Below are 19,093 nucleotides of genomic sequence, written 5' to 3' on the forward strand. Positions count from 1 at the left end.
ATCTGAGGATTGTGCTGATAGGAAAGAATGGATCAGAAAACAGACGAGTGGCAAAGACTATACTGGGAAGAGCAGTGTTTGACAGTGAAGCTCCATTTTATTTACAGAAGCACATGGACAGAATCAGTGGATTTGTGGAGGAGAGATACGTCACAGTCTTCAACACTCACCTGTTCCAGCCAAATCTCTCACAGCATCAGTTAACACAGAGAGTGAGAGATTGTGTGTCTCTGTCTGCTCCAGGACCTCATGTGTTTGTACTTGTTCTGCAGTATAACAACTTCAGAGAGAATGACAGACAGAGAGTGAACACTGTGCTGAACCTCTTCAGTTATCAGGCCATGAAACACACTATAGTGCTGACTACTGATGAAGAGACACATGGATTCATATTCACTTCTAGGAATAATACTGTTCATGATATAACAAAGGATTGTGGAGGAGGACATCTACAGTTTGATACAGGGAACACAGGATGGCGAGTTGAGATGTTCAGAAGGACAGAAGAGATACTCAAGAAAGAACATGAAGAAATTCTCATCTGTGACATGTGTGAGGATGAAGGTCTGAGCAGATCTGGTGCATCAGTCAGAGACCACAAAGACATGAAGGATTTTTATCTCAGTGAGAACACAAACACAGGTTTGTCGTCTTCTTTTCTGGTCAAAGCTATAAGAATATGATCACTGATGTTGTAAATATAGCTCAAAAGGGAAATTTATATAAATAATAACAATTAATTACAATTATTTATATGAGCTGCCAGTAGTAGCTGTAGCAGAATTAAATTGACATCAACTTATCTGTTCGTCCGACGAACATTTTGTGTAATTTCATATCAACTATAAGAAAGGATATTTTCGTGGCCACAGAAAACACTTTCATACAGTATTAATGCATTAAAGCATGTAGCAAAATCAGAACTGTATAGGGACATTGATTTGTAATCACAAATTCAAGTATTTTGTGCACAAGAGTCTTATTAACTAAACATTAACGCAAACTAGTCTAACAAAAACAAAAAATAAAAAAACATGCATAAAATCACTCATACAGGGGAAAGGGCAAATGAGATTTGATGGATGATACCATCAGGATAACCAAAGAATAAAGCTATGAACAGTCAGTAAACCACCTGAGTAAAACCACCAGCGCCGTTTATATCTGGGTCTATATCTTATACTAAACCTCGGTTTCGCTAGTTCACGCTTACATATAATTAGCTGAGGTATGGTATGCGTATTTGGCGTGCTGTCCGGGGAAGGGCACCGAGCTCGGGAATGGCCCGAACCTAGAGTACCCCCCCCCAAAAAGCAAATGTACAAGAGGACAGCCGCCAGTTTAAAGAATGTCCCCCAAAAATAGCATAGAGTTCTGGCGGGGGCTGATTTTGATTTTCTGAGAAGTCATCTCCTTGGCAGGCTGGAAGGGCCTACGTACTCTGGTGGGAGCGACTTAGGCGTTGGAAGAGTAGGCCCGGTTGTTGGCGCCCGGTCGGTAGGGCTGGAGCCGATGCTCAACGGGAGCTTGTGGCGTTGGAACGGTGAGCCCTACCGGCCGATGAGGAGGAGCAGCATGGTTGTGGTGCCCGACCCGGGAGGACCCGAGTTGCCTCGACCGGAATAGGTCACGGTGTCGGCGTACGGGCCCTACTGGCTGATAGCCCCTGCTGTTCAGTGGGCGAAGGGCCTAATGCTAACCGAAAGGGCCCATGAAGCCTCCGACAGGAGATTGAGACTCAGGATGATGGACGTCTGGGTCCTCTCGGTTTGGCAGATATAAAGCTTTGGGCTGGCCGACAAGGAGGACTCTGGCGACATCCGAAGGGAGATCCCGACTCATGGCATCGGATGGATGAGACTCGCTTGTGGCCGGCAAGCATAGGCCCGACTGGGAGAACTCTCGCCAGACATCTGAAGCGAGCGCACGCATCAGATGGGTAAGCCTCACCAGACGGGGAGAGTGGAAAGGAAAACCCAATTGGGAGGACTCTTGCGGCATCCGATGGGGCATTAAACTCAGAACATCGAACGGGTAAACCTCGCCACCGGGTTAAAAGATATGAGTATAGCTGAGAGTTTTTTTTTTGCAGGATTTGACGAGAGGTTGAGACTCGTAGTGTCGGACGGTTAAGCCTCGCCTACCGTCAAATGGAAAGGTAAGTTGTGTGGCCGAGAAACTCTTACCGACGTCTGAAGGGAGCACACGCATCGAACGGGTTAAGTCTCGCTGACCGTAGAGTGGAAAAGTAAAGGTTGTCTGTCCAGGAGGCTCTCGCCGGCATCCGAAGGGAGCACACGCATCGAACGGGTAAGCCCCGCTGACCATAGAAAAGTAAAAGGTAAGGTTGTCTAACCAGGAGGCTCTTGCCGGCTTCCGAAGGGAGCACACGCATCGAATGGGTAAGCCTCTCCGGATGTGGGACAGAAAAGGTAACATTAAGTGGCCAGGAGGCTCTCGCCAGCATCGAACGGGGATTTTCTGTTCCCGAAAACAACTGGGTAAGCCTCGCAGGCCGTAGGATGGAAAAGGTAAGTTTGTGTGGTCGTGAGGCTCTCGTCGACGTCTTATGCGAGTTTGCTACTCACGGCATGAGACGGGTAAGCCTTGACGACCATAGGAAGGAAGGAGGGTTTATTTGTGTGTTTGGTACTTGCGGCATCGGATGGCTTGCTTATTGGGTTTTGCAACCTAGACCACGTGGAATGGTAGTGGTTGTCTGGCCAGGAGGCTCTTGCCAGCGTCCGATGGGAGCACTCGCATTGAACGGAAAAGACGGAAAAGGTAAGGTTGTCTAACCGAGAGGCTCTCAACTACGTCCAATGGGAGCCCCGACTCCATGCATTGGATGGGTAAACCTCTCCGTACATAAGACAGAATGGCAAAACAGGTAGCCGGGGGCTCTGGCCTACGTCCGAAAGGAGTATGAGCTCCTGGCAACGAACAGGTAAGCCTTGTTGGTCGCAGAATGGAAAAAGTTAGGTTGTCTGGCCGGGAGGCTCTCGTCATGTAATACTTAATCTCTGATTCAAAAAAACGTCATGCTTCTATACACAATCTTCGAGTTAGAGCGCATTGAATCAGTGCGAACTAAAGCAGAGCTAGTGTGAGAGTGAGCCATTTTATCAGACCAATATTGTCAATCTCAGCGAGTATTGACATTAGATTATTATTATTATCATTATTATTATTATCTAATGGCATCAAGCTTCAATAAACCCGCAATGAAGTGTTGGGACTTCTATTCGCAGACACTGATTCTGAAGGGGAATATCTGCATTCAGAAGATGACGGTGATACTGAAAGTGAAAGTATAGCCCTGCACCAAGGACAAACGGTGAATCCTTTGCCCACTGTAGATGGTCCTTTGCCAAATGTCAGAGATATGAACAATGTTTGCCGGGGTCGGAGTGTTCATCGCGAAATTAGCAGGCGTGTTATTGTTGCAGGGACGAGGCGGGAGATTTTTTACCGTGCTAAACATGTATATTTGTCTTCTGACCGCACCTCTCCGCAATCGCGGTGACAGTATTGTAGTGGAGACTTTGTCTAATGCCACTGGGTATGTTAGACGAGGTCAAAAGTATTCATAGGACAGTTAGGAGGTAATGTAATCCCTACATAAACATTGGGTCATCCTAATATATTTATAATTGACAGAAAGTCTCTATCTTTTATTAATTTTAAGATATAGTCTTTTGAAATTAAGATGTCAAAATCTAACGTTTTAGGAAAAAACCTCTGGCACCTAAAGGGTAAAGTGTCGCTGACTGAAAGAATTATTTTTTCAGTGCCTGATAGGGAGTTCAATACTAAGGATGATTTGGTTGTCTACTTGAATAATTGTTTAGCAAATCCAATGAGCTGCGTCTGATAACGAGTCAGAAAAATCTTGGTGTGTTTTAGATGAATTTTGAGTGATCACGCCAGTGAATGGTAAAATAGGTCCCTAAATAAATTGGTCCTGCCAGAATACTTGCATTGAAATTAAAATGTAAAATTAAATGCAAATTATATGCATTCAGCAGACGCTTTAATCCCAAGCGACTTAAAGTGCATTCAGGCTATGTTTTTTTTTTTACCTATCATGGAACTTATGTCTGTGACGTTGTTTAACAAACTTTAGCCGCGAACCTGCTTTTAGCGTCTTGCCTGAAAATGTATTGGTTTACGTCATGCGGTCTTCACCGCTAGAGTAAGTGGCCTCAAACTGCGCCTCGGCCGGAAAGCTGCGGTGAAAGGCTGAGCCGCGGCGGGAAGTGAGAGAGGCTTGCTTTGGTGAGAACTGGGATGCGGCCCAGGCTGGTTGAATGCCTGCTGCTGCAATCCAGCGCTCGAGGAGAGCTCGTGGTCTCGGGCGGCAAGATTGTTGTGTCGAGCGAGGCGAGCTCAGAGCTTGCACGGTCTATTGGCCATGACGTGTGGCTTGGCGAGGAGAGCAGCTGTCGCGATGACGTTTAATGGTGCTCAACGGTCATGTTTGGCTCGGTAGGAATGATCGCGGGTCCGGAAAAAGCAGCAGATCTGATTAATCCCCGGTATAGCTCTCTTCGTTGGTAGGAAAATTGGGTCTGTGATAAGGTGACAGACGAAGCGAACCAGCATGCTGATAAGCCGTCAATGGATAGAGGTAAGTCAGCGATATTTATACTATGGGATAGATTACTTGATTATGGTCCACCTGTGTCAATTAGGATAAGTATCTGACTCGCTCCTCCCGAATCTTTTTAATAAAAACATAATTTAATTTAGTTAAATGAATGATACTTGCATTTCTTCGGCCTGGAATGAGTGTCTGAATGCAAAGTCTTGATGGTTTGGAGGTTCGGTGGTGTAGAGGTTGCGATCACATTCTTCCAGTTTTGAAGAGTGATGAATTCCAAAGATGTCCTGACTCGATGGTGATTGGGAGTTTCTTCCCAGCGGAGAGTGAAAAGAGCTAAGAGGGACGTCAACTGAGATCCTAAGATCTTTGCTGAAGGGAAAATCAAGGCATGAGGCCTGGCACAGACTTAGGAATCCAAGAGAGTTCTAGCTCATCCTCTTCATCCCCTTAGGATCTAGAAGAACTGCAGACTGAAGGGAGGTCACTGATGTGAGGCCTTTAAGGTCTGAGAAGATTCACGCCTCTCAGGATGGGCTTGTCCAATGAGAAAGGCTGAAATTCCAAGTGGGAGGTTGGAACTAATGAAGAGTTTTACAATCCTTTGTGTGAAAGCATGGCCAAATTCAAAATGGAACTTGAGTGGGGGTTGAAGAGAAGAATCTTCAAGATTCTTAGAATACTAATATATTGCTTATGTACCAACATATAATATACACTCTCGTTTAGATTATCATGAGACAAATTGTACTTCATTGATACCAAACGTGCTAAGATTACATATAGGTAAAATTACATGAATGAGTATTTCTATCACAAGCATGCATAAAACAAGTTACAAGACAAAATATAATATACTGTACAATAACAGAAACAACATACACAATTACCTGGAGTATATGTGTGTTCATTCAAAGAAAGATTTTTCTATGAATTAATTAGAGAAGAGTACATTTTTTATAGCAGTATGTTTCAGAGAGAACTCTCCACATACTCTTAGGCCATAAAAGTTATCTTGTCTGAGTGAGGTATTGTGGTTGCCATGGTAACCGGGGGTCTGGAGTCATTAGGAGACATCCCGGCACCTAGTAGGGGTCGGTGATCATTTGTTGATCTTATGAATAATTGATTTGTTAAATGGGAAAAAACACTTCCATTTTTGGAGTTGGTTGTGCCTATTATCTTAATGAGTAATGGGTGTGACGTTCAATAAACCAATCAGAGTGTCATCTCCCATTTCCTTTAAGAGCGAGATGCGCTCGCGCCATGGCGGATGACTATTTACATCCCGGAATTTGTTGGCAGAAAAACTGAACGCTTCTCAATCGAAGAAACCGATCTGGTCGTGCGCAAAGTTAAAGCGCATGAGCAGATCATCTACGGCCAAGCAGACATCCACCAATGCTCCGCGCGATGAGTCAGTTAATATATACAGTATGTGTGTGTATTGGCACGATTGTTCAATTAATTAACCAATATCATTCATCATTATAACTAGTAATAGGTTGAATTGCAAATAGGTAGCCTAATTCTAATACCAGCAATGACTATCCATCATTACTGTAATGATGAGACAGAGAGGTTCGGATCCATGTGCAGAACTTTTAATGAGATTGGTCCACACAGGCAATGATCAGCAACGGCGTCAGGTATACAGGGATGACCAGAATCGAAAACAGGAACAAGCAGATGTCGGGGGCAGGCAGCAGAGAATCAGAGTCTGTATAAACAATCCAAAGGTCAGGTACAGAGAGATCAAACACAAGGGAAACGCTCAGAAATGACAGACACAGCAAATCAAGACTTCGCAGTGAGTGAGAGTGAGTGTGCTGCTTATATGTGTGTGTAAATGAGGTGCAGGTGTCGCAGGGTGATTGTGATGCAGTGACTATGGGTAATGTAGTTTGGGTGTGGTGCAACAGTATGAAAGGTGCTAGTGTCCAAGTGACATCTGGTGGTTGATGGGTGGAAAGGTCCTGAGTGGAGTGCCCTCTACTGAAGCTCATGGGCACTCCATCTAATGATTGTGACATAGCCCCCCCCCCAAAGGAGCGGCTTCCAGACGCTCAAAACAATCTAGGAGGGCGGTGAAGCAGAGGCGGAACAGGGGGAGGAACAGAGGGCCAGGTCCATGAGGAAGTGGAGTGGTCAAGGACTGGGGCAGAGCAGGCAGAACTGGACCTAACATGGAGACCAGGAGGCCCTCCTGGACCTGACATGGAACACAAGGGCCCTTCCTTGGCCTGACAGAGGAAACAGGGACCCGCCGTGGGCCTAATTCGGGAACAGGGGTCCACCAAGGCATAGCAGGTGGCGTGGGAGCCCACCAGAGCGGAGCAGGTGGAGCCCACCAGGGTGGAGCAGACGACCACCACAGCCGAGAAGAGGGGACAGAAGTCCACCAGGGCGGAGCAGAGGACCACCACAGCCCACATGATGGGACAGAAGCCCACCAGGGCGGACCAGACGACCACCATAGTTGAACAGGCATGACAGAGGCCCACCAGGGCGGAGCAGAGGACCACCACAGTGGAGTTGATGGCACAGGAAAGCAAGTCTGGTCAGGTGGGACTGAAACAGTGAACATAAACAGGTTAATAGCGGCCTCCGTGGCCGTGATGGGATAGGACGAGAGCTCTGAGATGTAACGAGGCTCTGGGAGTTCGGCTGAGATGTGACGAGGCTGTGGTAGATCTGTGGTGATTTGACTGGGTTCATGAAGATCAACTGTGACTTGACTTAGTTCATGAAGATCATTGATGACTTGACTGTGCTCATGAAGATCGTTGGTGACTTGCCTTTGCTCATGAAGATCATTGATGACTTGATTTGGTTCCTGAGGATCAACTGTGACTTGACTTAGTTCACGGAGGTTAAGGGTGACTTGACTGTGCCCATGAAGTTTAACTGTTGTTTTACTTGACTCTTGGGTGTTAGAGGTGACTTGACCCATCTCTGGATGGTCAACGGTGACCTGACTAGGTTCTTGGAAATCAACGGGGACCTGACTTGACTCTGGAGGGTCATCGGTGACTAGCCCTGACTCTGGAGGGTCATCGGTGACTAGCCCTGACTCTGGAGGGTCCACTGGGAACTGACTCGACTCTGGAGGGTCCACTGGGAACAGACTCGACTCTGGAGGGTCCACTGGGAACAGACTTGACTCTGGAGGGTCCACTGGGAACTGACTCGACTCTGGAGGGTCCACTGAGAACTGACTCGACTCTGGAGGGTCCACTGGGAACTGACTCGACTCTGGAGGGTCCACTGGGAACTGACTCGACTCTGGAGGGTCCACTGGGAACTGACTCGACTCTGGAGGGTCTGTGAAGACCCGAGGTGCCTTGGCTTCGGGCACTGTCTCGGCCTCCGGAACCGCTTCGGGCACTGCCTCGGCATCGAGCACCACCTCGACCTCCAGAACAGCATCGGGTACCCCCTCGGCATCGGGCACCACCTCGGTCTCTGGAACAGCATCGGCCACCGTCTCGACCTCTGGAACAGCATTGGGCACCGTCTCGGCATCGGACACCACCTCGGTCACCGGAACAGCATCGGGCACCACCTCGGGGACGGCAGCGGTCCGCTTGGGAATGTCCTCCTGGACGGCAGCGGCCTGCTCGGGAACGCTCTCCAGGCCTTGAGGAACAGTAGGTGCCCGACTCCTCGTCCTCCGTCCTCTATGACGGCGAATCGGTGGCACCTGGACTGGCGACTCAGGCGTTGAGTCGGTCATCTTGTGCTGTGGCGCTGGGCTGGCGGCCATCTTTTGCTGTGGCGCTGGGCTGGCGGCCATCTTGTGCTGTGGCGCTGGGCTGGCGGCCATCTTGTGCTGTGGCGCTGGGCTGGCGGCCATCTTGTAGATAGGAGCTGGATACGTTGGGGAAGTAACCTCCTCAACTCTAAAGGGAGAGCCACAAAACTCCAACACAAAGTCAATAAACTGTCCCAGGGTCCAGCTAGGGTCTCCCTCCGGTAAACTCAAGCTTATCCTAGTATCAAGACCACTCCAGAAACAGTCCTTTACCAGATCCTCATCCCCAGGCAAAAGGTGACTATACTGAATGAAATCCTCCACAAAGAGCTCAATTGGTCTACCATATTGAAAGATGGAGCATAGCACCTTTATAGGGTTAAAATGAACTGTTAGCTGAATCCATACCTGGTCTGGGGTTCAAGAAAGCTGCTGGATCCTGGTTAGGCGAAGTCTTCTGTCATGATGAGACCGAGAGGTTCAGATCCATGTGCAGAACTTTTAATGAGATTGGTCAGACAGGCAATGATCAGCAACGGCGTCAGGTATACAGGGATGACCAGAATCGAAAACAGGAACAAGCAGATGTTGGGGGCAGGCAGCAGAGAATCAGAGTCGGTATAAACAATCCAAAGGTCAGGTACAGAGAGATCAAACACAAGGGAAACGCTCAGAAATGACAGACACAGCAAATCAAGACTTCGCAGTGAGTGAGAGTGAGTGTGCTGCTTATATGTGTGTGTAAATGAGGTGCAGGTGTCGCAGGGTGATTGTGATGCAGTGACTATGGGTAATGTAGTTTGGGTGTGGTGAAACAGTATAAAAGGTGCTAGTGTCCAAGTGACATCTGGTGGTTGATGGGTGGAAAGGTCCTGAGTGGAGTGCCCTCTACTGAAGCTCATGGGCACTCCATCTAATGATCGTGACAATTACATTTTTATATTTATGTAGCATACACAATAATATTATTTTACACTGTAATCCTTTTGTTTTTAATAGTTGGCATGTTTGTGTGATGCGCATCCCTGTTTGTAATAAGCAAAGTCAAAGCACACTGAACCTGCCCAGAGGTGCATTTTCTGTTCTCTTTAAATAACAAAAAAATATTGCGCCATTGACTTTAGACTTTAGACCAGGTTTGAGTTGGTCTATAGCACAGTCTATTTTCAGCTCCTTAAAATAGCAATGTGCCAGCAATGCGCCTGAACAAACCTCTTTTAGACCAGCATGCCCATGGGCGCACAAATGGGCGCAAATGCTTTTGTTAATTAAACGACGTGGTGCCGGACTGAAACTAGCAAAAAACACTTGTGCTGCGCCTTGTGTCGCATAGCGCCGGGTGTATTATAGGGCCCAGAGAATGACAGAGAAAATATACAGCACTACTGTGTGTCTTGAACTACTGTTTCTTTTAACTGATCTGTTTTGTTTTGGTTGAAAAACTTTTACAAAAAATGTAAATATTTTTTAATGAAAAAAGAAAGTGACGTGACATACAGCCAAGTATGGTGACCCATACTCAGAATTTGTGCTCTGCATTTAACCCATCCAAAGTGCACATGTCACGGGTGACAAAAACGCTCAGCGATCGGAACCCTCTTGATGAGTCACGAGTTTCCAGAGGGAACGATTTGTGTGCGACACATCCCACTCCGGTTCTGGGTCTGTGTCCAAATTCAGGGTCTACATCCTTCGAAGGACTCATTTGAAGGATTTTACGTCACAGCGACGCGACGAAGGCTGTCCAAATTCGTAGGATCCTTTAAATGCGGCCCACAAATGCGTCCTCCTTTTCCCCGAATTGGAAGGTTGGGTGTGGTGGATCCTTTCGCATCCTACCTATCCCATAATTCTTTTTTTCTGGAGCAGAGTTGGGCACAAGCTTGCTCGGGGAAGTTATTGGGGTGGGCAGGTTTCCTGATGAAGTCCCCGGGGGAAAGGGTTCCCTATTGAAGTTGTCTGCATTAGGACTGTACTGGGCTGTGGTGAAGCCTCGATGGGGTGCAAGCCACCCATTGAAGTCTGCTGGAACAGAGTTTGTTGGTGGGAATTTGCTGGACTGATTTATCGATTGGATCTGAGCTGGGAAGGGAGAGAGAAAGATAAGTGAATCGATTTCATCTTAGAAAAAATTTGAAAAGCTTGAAGAGGATACAGTGAATGTAAATCTGACTGTTGGGGAAGCTATGTGTTTGAGAGTGTGATGAAGAGGAATTGAGGATTGGATATCCCTCATGGGAGTGTAACAAATGGATTGAGGCCTCTGATCAGCCCTACCGTGTGAGTGAATTGCAGTGCATTTGCCTTATAGTTACACATTGATTCATTGCTGTGGATTTGTGGTGAACACGAGTGTGGTGGCTTTTGCTGAGAAGTGGTCCCAACCCTTGACTATACGTTTGTGAAAAGTTATGAAACCTACTCACCGTCGGAATCGCAGAGTGATACAGCTGAGCTGGTGAGCCCTAGGAAGGAACATATTGCTGTGGGAAAATTCTTGCCTTCTTACTTACCGCCTGAGTCTGGAAGTATGCAGCATTGCTGAGGAAGCAAGCGTTTAAATCACTCTTTCTCTAATGTGCCCCGACGAAAGTACTCTGTACTGCGAAGAATCCTTACCTGTCTATTCACCGTCAGAGTCCTGAAGAATGCAGCATCGCTTAGGAAGTAAGCTTTTAAGTCAATCTTTCTCTAATGTGTCCCCACGAAAGTATTCTCTACTGCGAAGAATCCTGACCTGTCTGCTCACCGTCGGAGTCCTGAAGAATGCAGTATTGCTGGTGAAGTAAGCTTTTAAGTCACTGTCTCACTACTGTGTATCGACGCAAGTATCCTTGACTGAGAAGCATCCTTACCTGTATACTCACTGCCCGAGCCCGAAGTGAGCCGCCCCATTGGTGAAGTCGCTGTCAGGGCAAAACTGCGACGTACGATCAGTACCTATCCGTAGCTGAAGAAGACCTAGAGGACACTGAAGTCCATCACGCTTGTGCTCATTGATGTATTGTGTTCAATAAAGATTGTTATTCCTTTGAAATTACCTCTTGTCTGCGTTGTCCATCTGTTGCGGACCTGTGGTGTTGGCTCCCCACGGTGGTGTCTAAGGCAGGGGTGGCTGGTCATCTGAGTCCACCCCGGTGTCACACACACACACACACACACACACACACACACTGTGAAAACACACCCGGAGCAGTGGGCATTTCAGCTGATAAAATGTTGTATTGTAATCTAATATATTTTACAGTATAATATTTTGGTTGTTGTTTAATGAAGTATACATTTGGTAGCGAATTTGAGCTTAATCTATTTCTGTTTCTAATTATTGTTTCAGTGACGAATACTGGAAGAACAAAGCTGAACATTGTGCTGTGTGGAAATAATCAAACACTCAAGAGCTCTGTGTCTAAAATGTTTAGAGGGATAACAAGAAAATCTCAGATAGAGATGAGCAAAGTGTGTGTGAAGAAAGAGGGAATGATTCATGGACGTCAGATCAGTGTAATAGAGCTTTCAGCTGTCTCTCGTCTCTCAGAGGAGGAAGTGATGCAGAAAACTCTCTGCTGTGTGTCTCTTTGTGATCCTGGAGTTCATGTGTTCATCCTCGTTACTCCTGTCACTCCACTTACTGATGAAGACAGAGCAGAAATGGAGAAGATTAAAATAATATTTAACTCACAAGTTAATAAAAGTGTGTCAGATTATGTAGGATCCCCAGAATCTCAGAGGATTGTGGGTCTCTATGGGAGCTGGTACAGTGTGATGGGGTTACAGGACCAGAGAAGCTCAGAACAGATCTCAGAACTGTTTGATCGTATAGAGAACTTGAAGACTGAACCCTATTCTCTGCAGATGTATACAAGAGCATTAGATAAGAGAGTCAGACATGAACTAGAGAAGAAACTGAGATTCAGAGACAATGAAGTCAAAGAATTGCAGCAGAAGATCATGACACTGGGTGAGTGCATTCATTTTATTTTTTTTTAAGAATCTTTGTGAGAATAAAGTAATACACTTACAGGTCATTTACAGTACAGAACATCTATACTTGGTCAAACACAAATGAATAATACCCTTTTATACATAATATACCTATTTCAAGAAGAATATATATATATTTTTTTTTTTTTTACCACAGTTTACAGTTTTAAAATGACAAAAAAGGCAAAGGGCCTGAAACAAGTTTGGGCACTCTGCAGTATTCACTAACAGCCTCTATGGCAAGTATCAGTTTGTAAATGGTTTTTGTAGCCAGACTGCAGTAGTTTTGGCATGATGTGTAGTATTATTTAATAACTAGTTCATTTCTCTGACACAGATCCAGAGGGTGTGAAGCTGAATCTGGTTGTGTGTGGGAGTAACAGAGAATTAATATCCTTCATATCAAACCTGATCCTGAAGCAGAGCGAGAGCAGATCAGAGCTGAGCTCAGAGTGTGTGAGGAGAGACGTGGAGCTTGATGGACGTCTGGTCAGTCTGGTGGAGCTTCCAGCTCTGTTCAACACTCAGCTCTCAGAGGAGGAAGTGATGCGTCAGACTCACCGCTGTGTGTCTCTCTGTCATCCTGGAGTTCATGTGTTCATCCTCATCATTCCTGATGCTCCACTTAATAATGAAGACAGAGCAGAAATAGAGGAGATCCAGAGGATCTTCAGCTCTAGAGTCAACAAACACATCATGATCCTCATAAAGCAGGATTCAGATCATCAGACAGAAGAACTCAATGAAGAAACACAGTCTGTCATTGAGAGATTTGGAGGAAGACATCATTTCATCAGCCTGAACACACAAGTGTCTGAGTTGAAGAGAAACTGGAGCAGATGGTTGAGGAAAACAGTGGTGACTGTTTCTCCACAGAGACACTGATGGAGGCACAGATGGAGAAACTGAAGGAATTTGAGGAAATTAAGAGGAAAGCCAATTTATTGCAGATGCAAGGTAATGATTAAGAAATCTGCATGAGTTAAACGCTTTTCATGATTGTTAACATGATTGTTGATTTGTGAGACAAAACTCATTATAACAACAAACAATCATTATAACATAAATACATTTCAGAAGAAACAATATGATTAGCACATAATGCTTTAGTGTAAATTGTATGCAATATATTCTGATGAGTTGGATAATTGACAGTCTTAACTTGGAATTCAATACATTGTATTTAATTTGATCTATCTTTAGATTCAAGAGAAAGAGAAGTTGAACTGAGGATTGTGCTATTGGGAAAAACTGGAGTTGGAAAAAGTTCAACTGGAAACACCATCTTAGGAAGAAACACATTTATTTCAGATATTTCTCTAAAATCTGTTACTGAAGGGTGTCAGAAAGAGACGTATGAAATCAACGGCAGACACATTACTGTGATCGACACTCCAGGACTGTTTGATACTGATCTCAGTAATGAAGAAACCCAGAGAGAAATCAGCAACTGTATCTCTATGAGCCTGCCTGGACCACACGTGTTTCTCTTAGTGATTCCAGTGAGACGATTCACTCAAGAAGATGCAAAATCACTGAAGATCATCCAAGAGATGTTTGGTGAAAACTCTTTAAAGTACACCATAGTGCTCTTCACCAGAGGAGATGATCTGCAGAACAAAACTATTGAAGAGTTTCTGGCAGAACCCGGATCTCCTTTGAATCAGCTGATTGAAGCATGTGGAAACAAATACCATGTGTTCAATAATAAAGAGAGTGAAGACCAAACACAGGTGACTGATCTACTGCAGAAGATAGACAACATGGTGAAGACAAACGGAGGGAGTTACTACTCGTGTAAGATGTTCAGAGAGATGGAGAGAGAAAAACAAGACAAACAGATGAAGATCATGATGGAAAGAGTGGAACATGTGAACAGAGAAAAAGAAGAACTGATGAACAAACATAAAGAAGAGAAAGAGAGGATTAAGATGATGATGGAGGAAGAAAGACAGAATCATGACAAAGAGAGAAAAAGGATAGAAGAAGAATTTAGAGAGAGAGAAGAACAATATAAAAGAGACATTAAAGAAAGAGAAGAACAAGAGCGAAAGATACGAGAGGAGCTGAAGAGAGAACGAGAGGAATGGGAGAAACAGAAACAACAGGAAAAACAAAGAAGAGAAGAAGAGGAGGAGAAATGGAGAAAGAAAGAACAGGCAATGTGGGATGAATGTAATCAGAAACGTAAACAAGAGAGAGAGAGAATGGAAAGAGAGAAAGAAAATCTTCAATCCAAACATGAAGAAGGGATGAAGAAAATGAAGATGATGATGGATGAGGAAAGACAGAATAATGATAAAGAGAGAAAGAGAAGAGAAGAGGAATTTAGAGAGCGAGAAGAACAGAATAAAAATGAGATACATAGAGAACGAGAAGAATGTGAGAGACTGAAACAAGAAGCAAGACAATTAAGAGAAGAAGAGGATGAGAAAAGGAAAAAGAAAGAACAGGAAATGTTGGAAAACTTTGATCAGAGACTTAAACAAGAGGAAGAGAGAAGTCAGAGAGAGAAAGTAGATCTTCAGCTCAAATATGGAGAGGAGATGAAGAGAATGAAGATGATGATGGAAGAAGAAAGACAGAATCATGATCAAGAGAGAAAGAGAAGAGAAGATGAACTTAGGGAGAGAGACGAACAGAATAAAGCAGAGATGAAGAGAGTGCAAGAGGAATGGGAGAAACAGAAACATGACGCAAGACAAAGAGAAGAAGAGGAGGAGAAACGGAGAAAGAGAGAACAGGAAATGTGGGAGGAATATAATCAGAGGCTTAAACAAGAGATAGAGAGAATGAACATGAAGATGCAGGAAGAAAGACAGAATCATGATAAAGAGAGAAAGAGAAGAGAAGAAGTGAATGAGAGGAGGAAGAAAGAACAGGAAACATGGGATGAACGTTATGAGCAATTAAAACAAGAGATAGAGAGAATTAAGATAATGATGGAGGAAGAAAGACAGAATCATGATGAAGAAAGAAAGAGAGGAGAAGAGGAGGATGAGAGGAAGAAGAAAGAACATGAAACATGGGATGAATATTATGAGAAACTAACACATGATCTAGAGATAATGAACATTAAGATGGAGGAAGAAAGAGAGAATCATGATAAAGAGAGAAAGAGAAGAGGAATTTAAGAGAAGTGTTAATTAAACTGATATGTTTAATATCAATTTTAAGCTAATTGTCGTTCATTTTAATATACTGTGTTACAGGTTCACTATGTAATAGGAGTTGCACAAATTAGTCAATTAGTCGACTTCAGTGCTCTGCCATGATGCTTTAAGCTTGATGTTCACTAGTCACCGGTTCTGTAGAGGGTGCAACAGGATAAGAAATCTCTGAAGGCCATTTATATGCTACGTTTCCAAACAGTTAAAATGACAAAATAATACATGCTGTGATTATATCATCTGGATGCTCAAAATTGTACAGAGGAATGCATTATTTAAACAGCTTATTGTAGAGGCTGTTCTAATCTAATGCGCTGCAACCGTAACATGCACACATTCAGACAGTAGCTCAAACATCACTTTAATTCAAGTTCAATTCAAGTTTATTAACTTTTCACTACATCAATCGATGCATGGCAGCTTTATTGAAGATTTTATGTTTCTACATTATACGTATATACTGTAGGACTGTTCATACTGTATGAGTCACCAGCCGTATCGGCCCTATTTTTGCTCCAACAGCATAGTTTCTTTGTCTTCAATCATAACCATTGAACAAGACTTTCAATATACTCAAAATAAGTTAAACTATTCAAGTCCAGTTGGCAAGAAAAAAGCAGAGTTGATAACACACATCCCTGTGGTAACCCTGAATTCAGGACTGTACAATCTGATGAGATTCCATTGACACGGACTCGTTAGGATATATTACTTAAAAAAATTTAAATCCATAAAATCAACCAACTGCTTACACCTAAATCTTGCAGTCTTTCTTTTAAAATGTATGTTTGTACAGTATTAAAGGCTGATGTAAAATCCATAAAAAAAATTCTGACATGAGCATTTGTTTTGTGTAGGTGTTGTTGGGCCTTATGTAACAAGGTCAGAGAGGTAATTGTAATGGATCTACAAAGCCAGTAATTTGTGACATCAATTTTTTACATAATGTACGCTCCATGTACTTGCACAGAATAGATGTTAGTGCAATTGGGCATGTGTGGTGAACCGTACAGTTAAATTTTTTTCCCCAAACCATTCCACCCCTAGTGAACACTATTAAAGGAACACCACCGCTTTTCCATATTCCACTATGTTAGAGGCAGGGTAGTAGGCAGTATCTTCCCTGGTAGTGGCACAATTGGTCAAGTTTCAAAAGCACCTGTAAAAAATCCAACTTACAGTTTGTATTACAAACTCAGTTTTTAACATTAAAAAAGTTGAGATAACAGAGAAATGTAAGTTGAATAGAAATTTAGATCAATTTGTTACACCAAATTAATATTTCAAGTTAGAACAACTAACAACTTTAAGTTGGTTATTAGTATTGCCCACAAAGGCTGATGAGCATGCGCAGTTCGAATGCTTTTTTATAAACAACGCCATTTTATTTTCTCTTGTTTCATTTTCGAGTTTCCTTAAGCGGCCTCTGTTTATTCCCTCATTGTGGTCGCTCTGGTAAGTGTAGTTCTATGTGTATCAATTCACGATATGATTTAAATGAAGTTTATTCACAATATGCGCTTTTGTACAACATAGGTGGCGGCAAGTTAGTCAGGAAAATTTTCCCGCCTGGTCTTATTGTTGCCTTTTTCTGCCTGACAGTGTAAATTAATATCTCCGGTAGGTGCTGTTCTTTATATAATATTTACCATAAGGCCGGGTTCACACCGCAAGCTGCAGCAGAGCAGAAGCAGCGCGTATTTTTTTCGGTGCCTATGTTAACAGATGAGAGCGTTCACACCGCACGCAGAAGCTGCGCGGCAGAGCGTTGCAGAAGCAGAGCAGAAGCAGCAGTGCCGCGATCGTTTCGGCGCTGGGTCTATTTTTGCAGCGCTGCTGACGCTCAGTTAAAGTGAAAGTACACCTTTGATGGACAAAATAAATATGATTTCACACAAAGAGTGCTCTAACTGCACAAAAAAAGCACATCTAGGGTGTTTTAACAAGAACTAGAGTATGTTACGAAAAGGAAATTAATATAAAAAAATATGTATAGAAGATAAAGTGACCATGGCCAAAATGATCATGATCATGCTCAAAATACACATTTTTGAAAATTTGCCCAAATTTTTTTTTACTGTCAATTTTGCGTTAATGATATCTACTGTGTTCTTAGCAAATTACATAAAAAATAAATTACATTTAAAACCACATATTTTTCTATTTTTTATTATAATTTTTTTTTTTTTACAAAATCTGTTAAAGTACTTACAGTTCTATCCAAAAATAGACTTTTTTGCCGAAATACAAAAACAACTTTAAATAATTTATATTGCTAGCTTAGCCTTGGAGATTTATTTATTATTAGTAGTTGTCCTATTCTTTTAACTAGGCCTATGTATTGGCAGAAGAACGGATGTCGTGCTAACAATCATAAACAACAGCACGTGGTGTCACAGGCGGTGGTCTTCAGAGTGCCCCTGGAAAGACAATAATGGACGACACTCGTCTCATTGTGGAAGTTGAGAAATATCAAGTTCTTTATGATCCACACAATGTACTTTATAAAGACTTGCAGGAGAAGGAAAAAGCATGGGATTATTGCATCTTATTGCAGATGGTAATTAATTTTATAGTGTTTTTGACGCTTTCGCTGGCACACGAGCAAACAACTCAATATTTGATTCAAAATTGATTCAATTGGAACCATTTATTTACAATTTCTAAATTACACATAAGCACACAAATAACAAAAGCAGGTGATACATGCATATATAATAAACAAGTAAATGCTGATTTCAAGATGAGCAGGAAGTCAAGGCTGTGAACCATCTACAATACACATAATTTAAAACCGTTTATTAAATTGGTTTTCAGGGTGTTTTTTGGTAAATTTGATTGCAAACAAACCCAGTGACAAGATGGTAATATGCACCATGTTCTCTCCTACGTCGGTTAATGGGATGAACCCAAAGTCTGGGTCTTTTTAGTCTCCTTAATAACAAATATAGCGCTATGGCCTTTCTTCTATCAACAACACGTACTGCACGGAAAACAAAGACAGCAATACAAAGATCCAACAAAAGTAACAATTAAATTATTAATTAAAAAAGCTTCTTGCCTAGTCTTTTTATTTAAATGTATTTTAAATGGGAAATAAAGCAATGCGAATGTACCCATTATAGAGCACTCTGACCAAAATCTGCTGTTCAGTTGCGCGCTGCCTCCGCTGCCGGTGTGAAAGCAAAATAGGCGCGCGCTGCTTCTGCTCTGCCTACCTGCTGCTAACGCGCTGCTTCTGCTCTGCTGAAACTTGCGGTGTGAACCCGGCCTAAGAGTTGAAATGTGTTTGTTCAAAATATGTGCTTTTGTACGCCGTTTTAGAGTTGCTTCAGGCGGTGCCCAGTTAACGTTGGTCCGTCATTGTTATCAGTCCGGTAAGCGGTGGTTCTTTGTGTATCAATTAAAGCCATGATTTAAATGAACTTTTGTTCATAGTATGCACATCTTTACAACGGTGTAGGTGGCGGCAAGTTAGTCATTTCAGTTTTCATGCTTTGTCTTCGAGTTGCATGAGACGAGCGTGAGGTTTTTTCCTCGACAGTGCAATCGCTCTGGCAGGTGATGTTCTATGCAGGCTATGAG

At 43.3% G+C, this 19,093-nt stretch overlaps 2 protein-coding genes across 2 annotated transcripts; both read left to right on the plus strand.

The window, feature by feature from the left end:
• Positions 1–13,140, plus strand: LOC113040577 (GTPase IMAP family member 8-like). The gene is made up of 4 exons (XM_026198880.1): positions 1–642; positions 11,692–12,315; positions 12,676–13,019; positions 13,117–13,140. Exons 1-4 carry the CDS (start codon positions 114–116, stop codon positions 13,138–13,140), a joined length of 1,521 nt encoding a protein of 506 aa, XP_026054665.1. The 5' UTR covers positions 1–113.
• A 2-nt stretch (positions 13,141–13,142) lies between these two features.
• LOC113040578 (golgin subfamily A member 6-like protein 22) lies at positions 13,143–16,403 on the plus strand. Its single transcript, XM_026198881.1, has 3 exons — positions 13,143–13,295; positions 13,542–15,236; positions 16,366–16,403. Exons 1-3 carry the CDS (start codon positions 13,178–13,180, stop codon positions 16,401–16,403), a joined length of 1,851 nt encoding a protein of 616 aa, XP_026054666.1. The 5' UTR covers positions 13,143–13,177.
• The last annotated feature ends 2,690 nt before the right edge of the window (positions 16,404–19,093 follow it).

This window comes from Carassius auratus, chromosome 22 (assembly GCF_003368295.1).
Source record: "Carassius auratus strain Wakin chromosome 22, ASM336829v1, whole genome shotgun sequence".
Taxonomy (NCBI): Eukaryota; Metazoa; Chordata; class Actinopteri; order Cypriniformes; family Cyprinidae; genus Carassius; species Carassius auratus.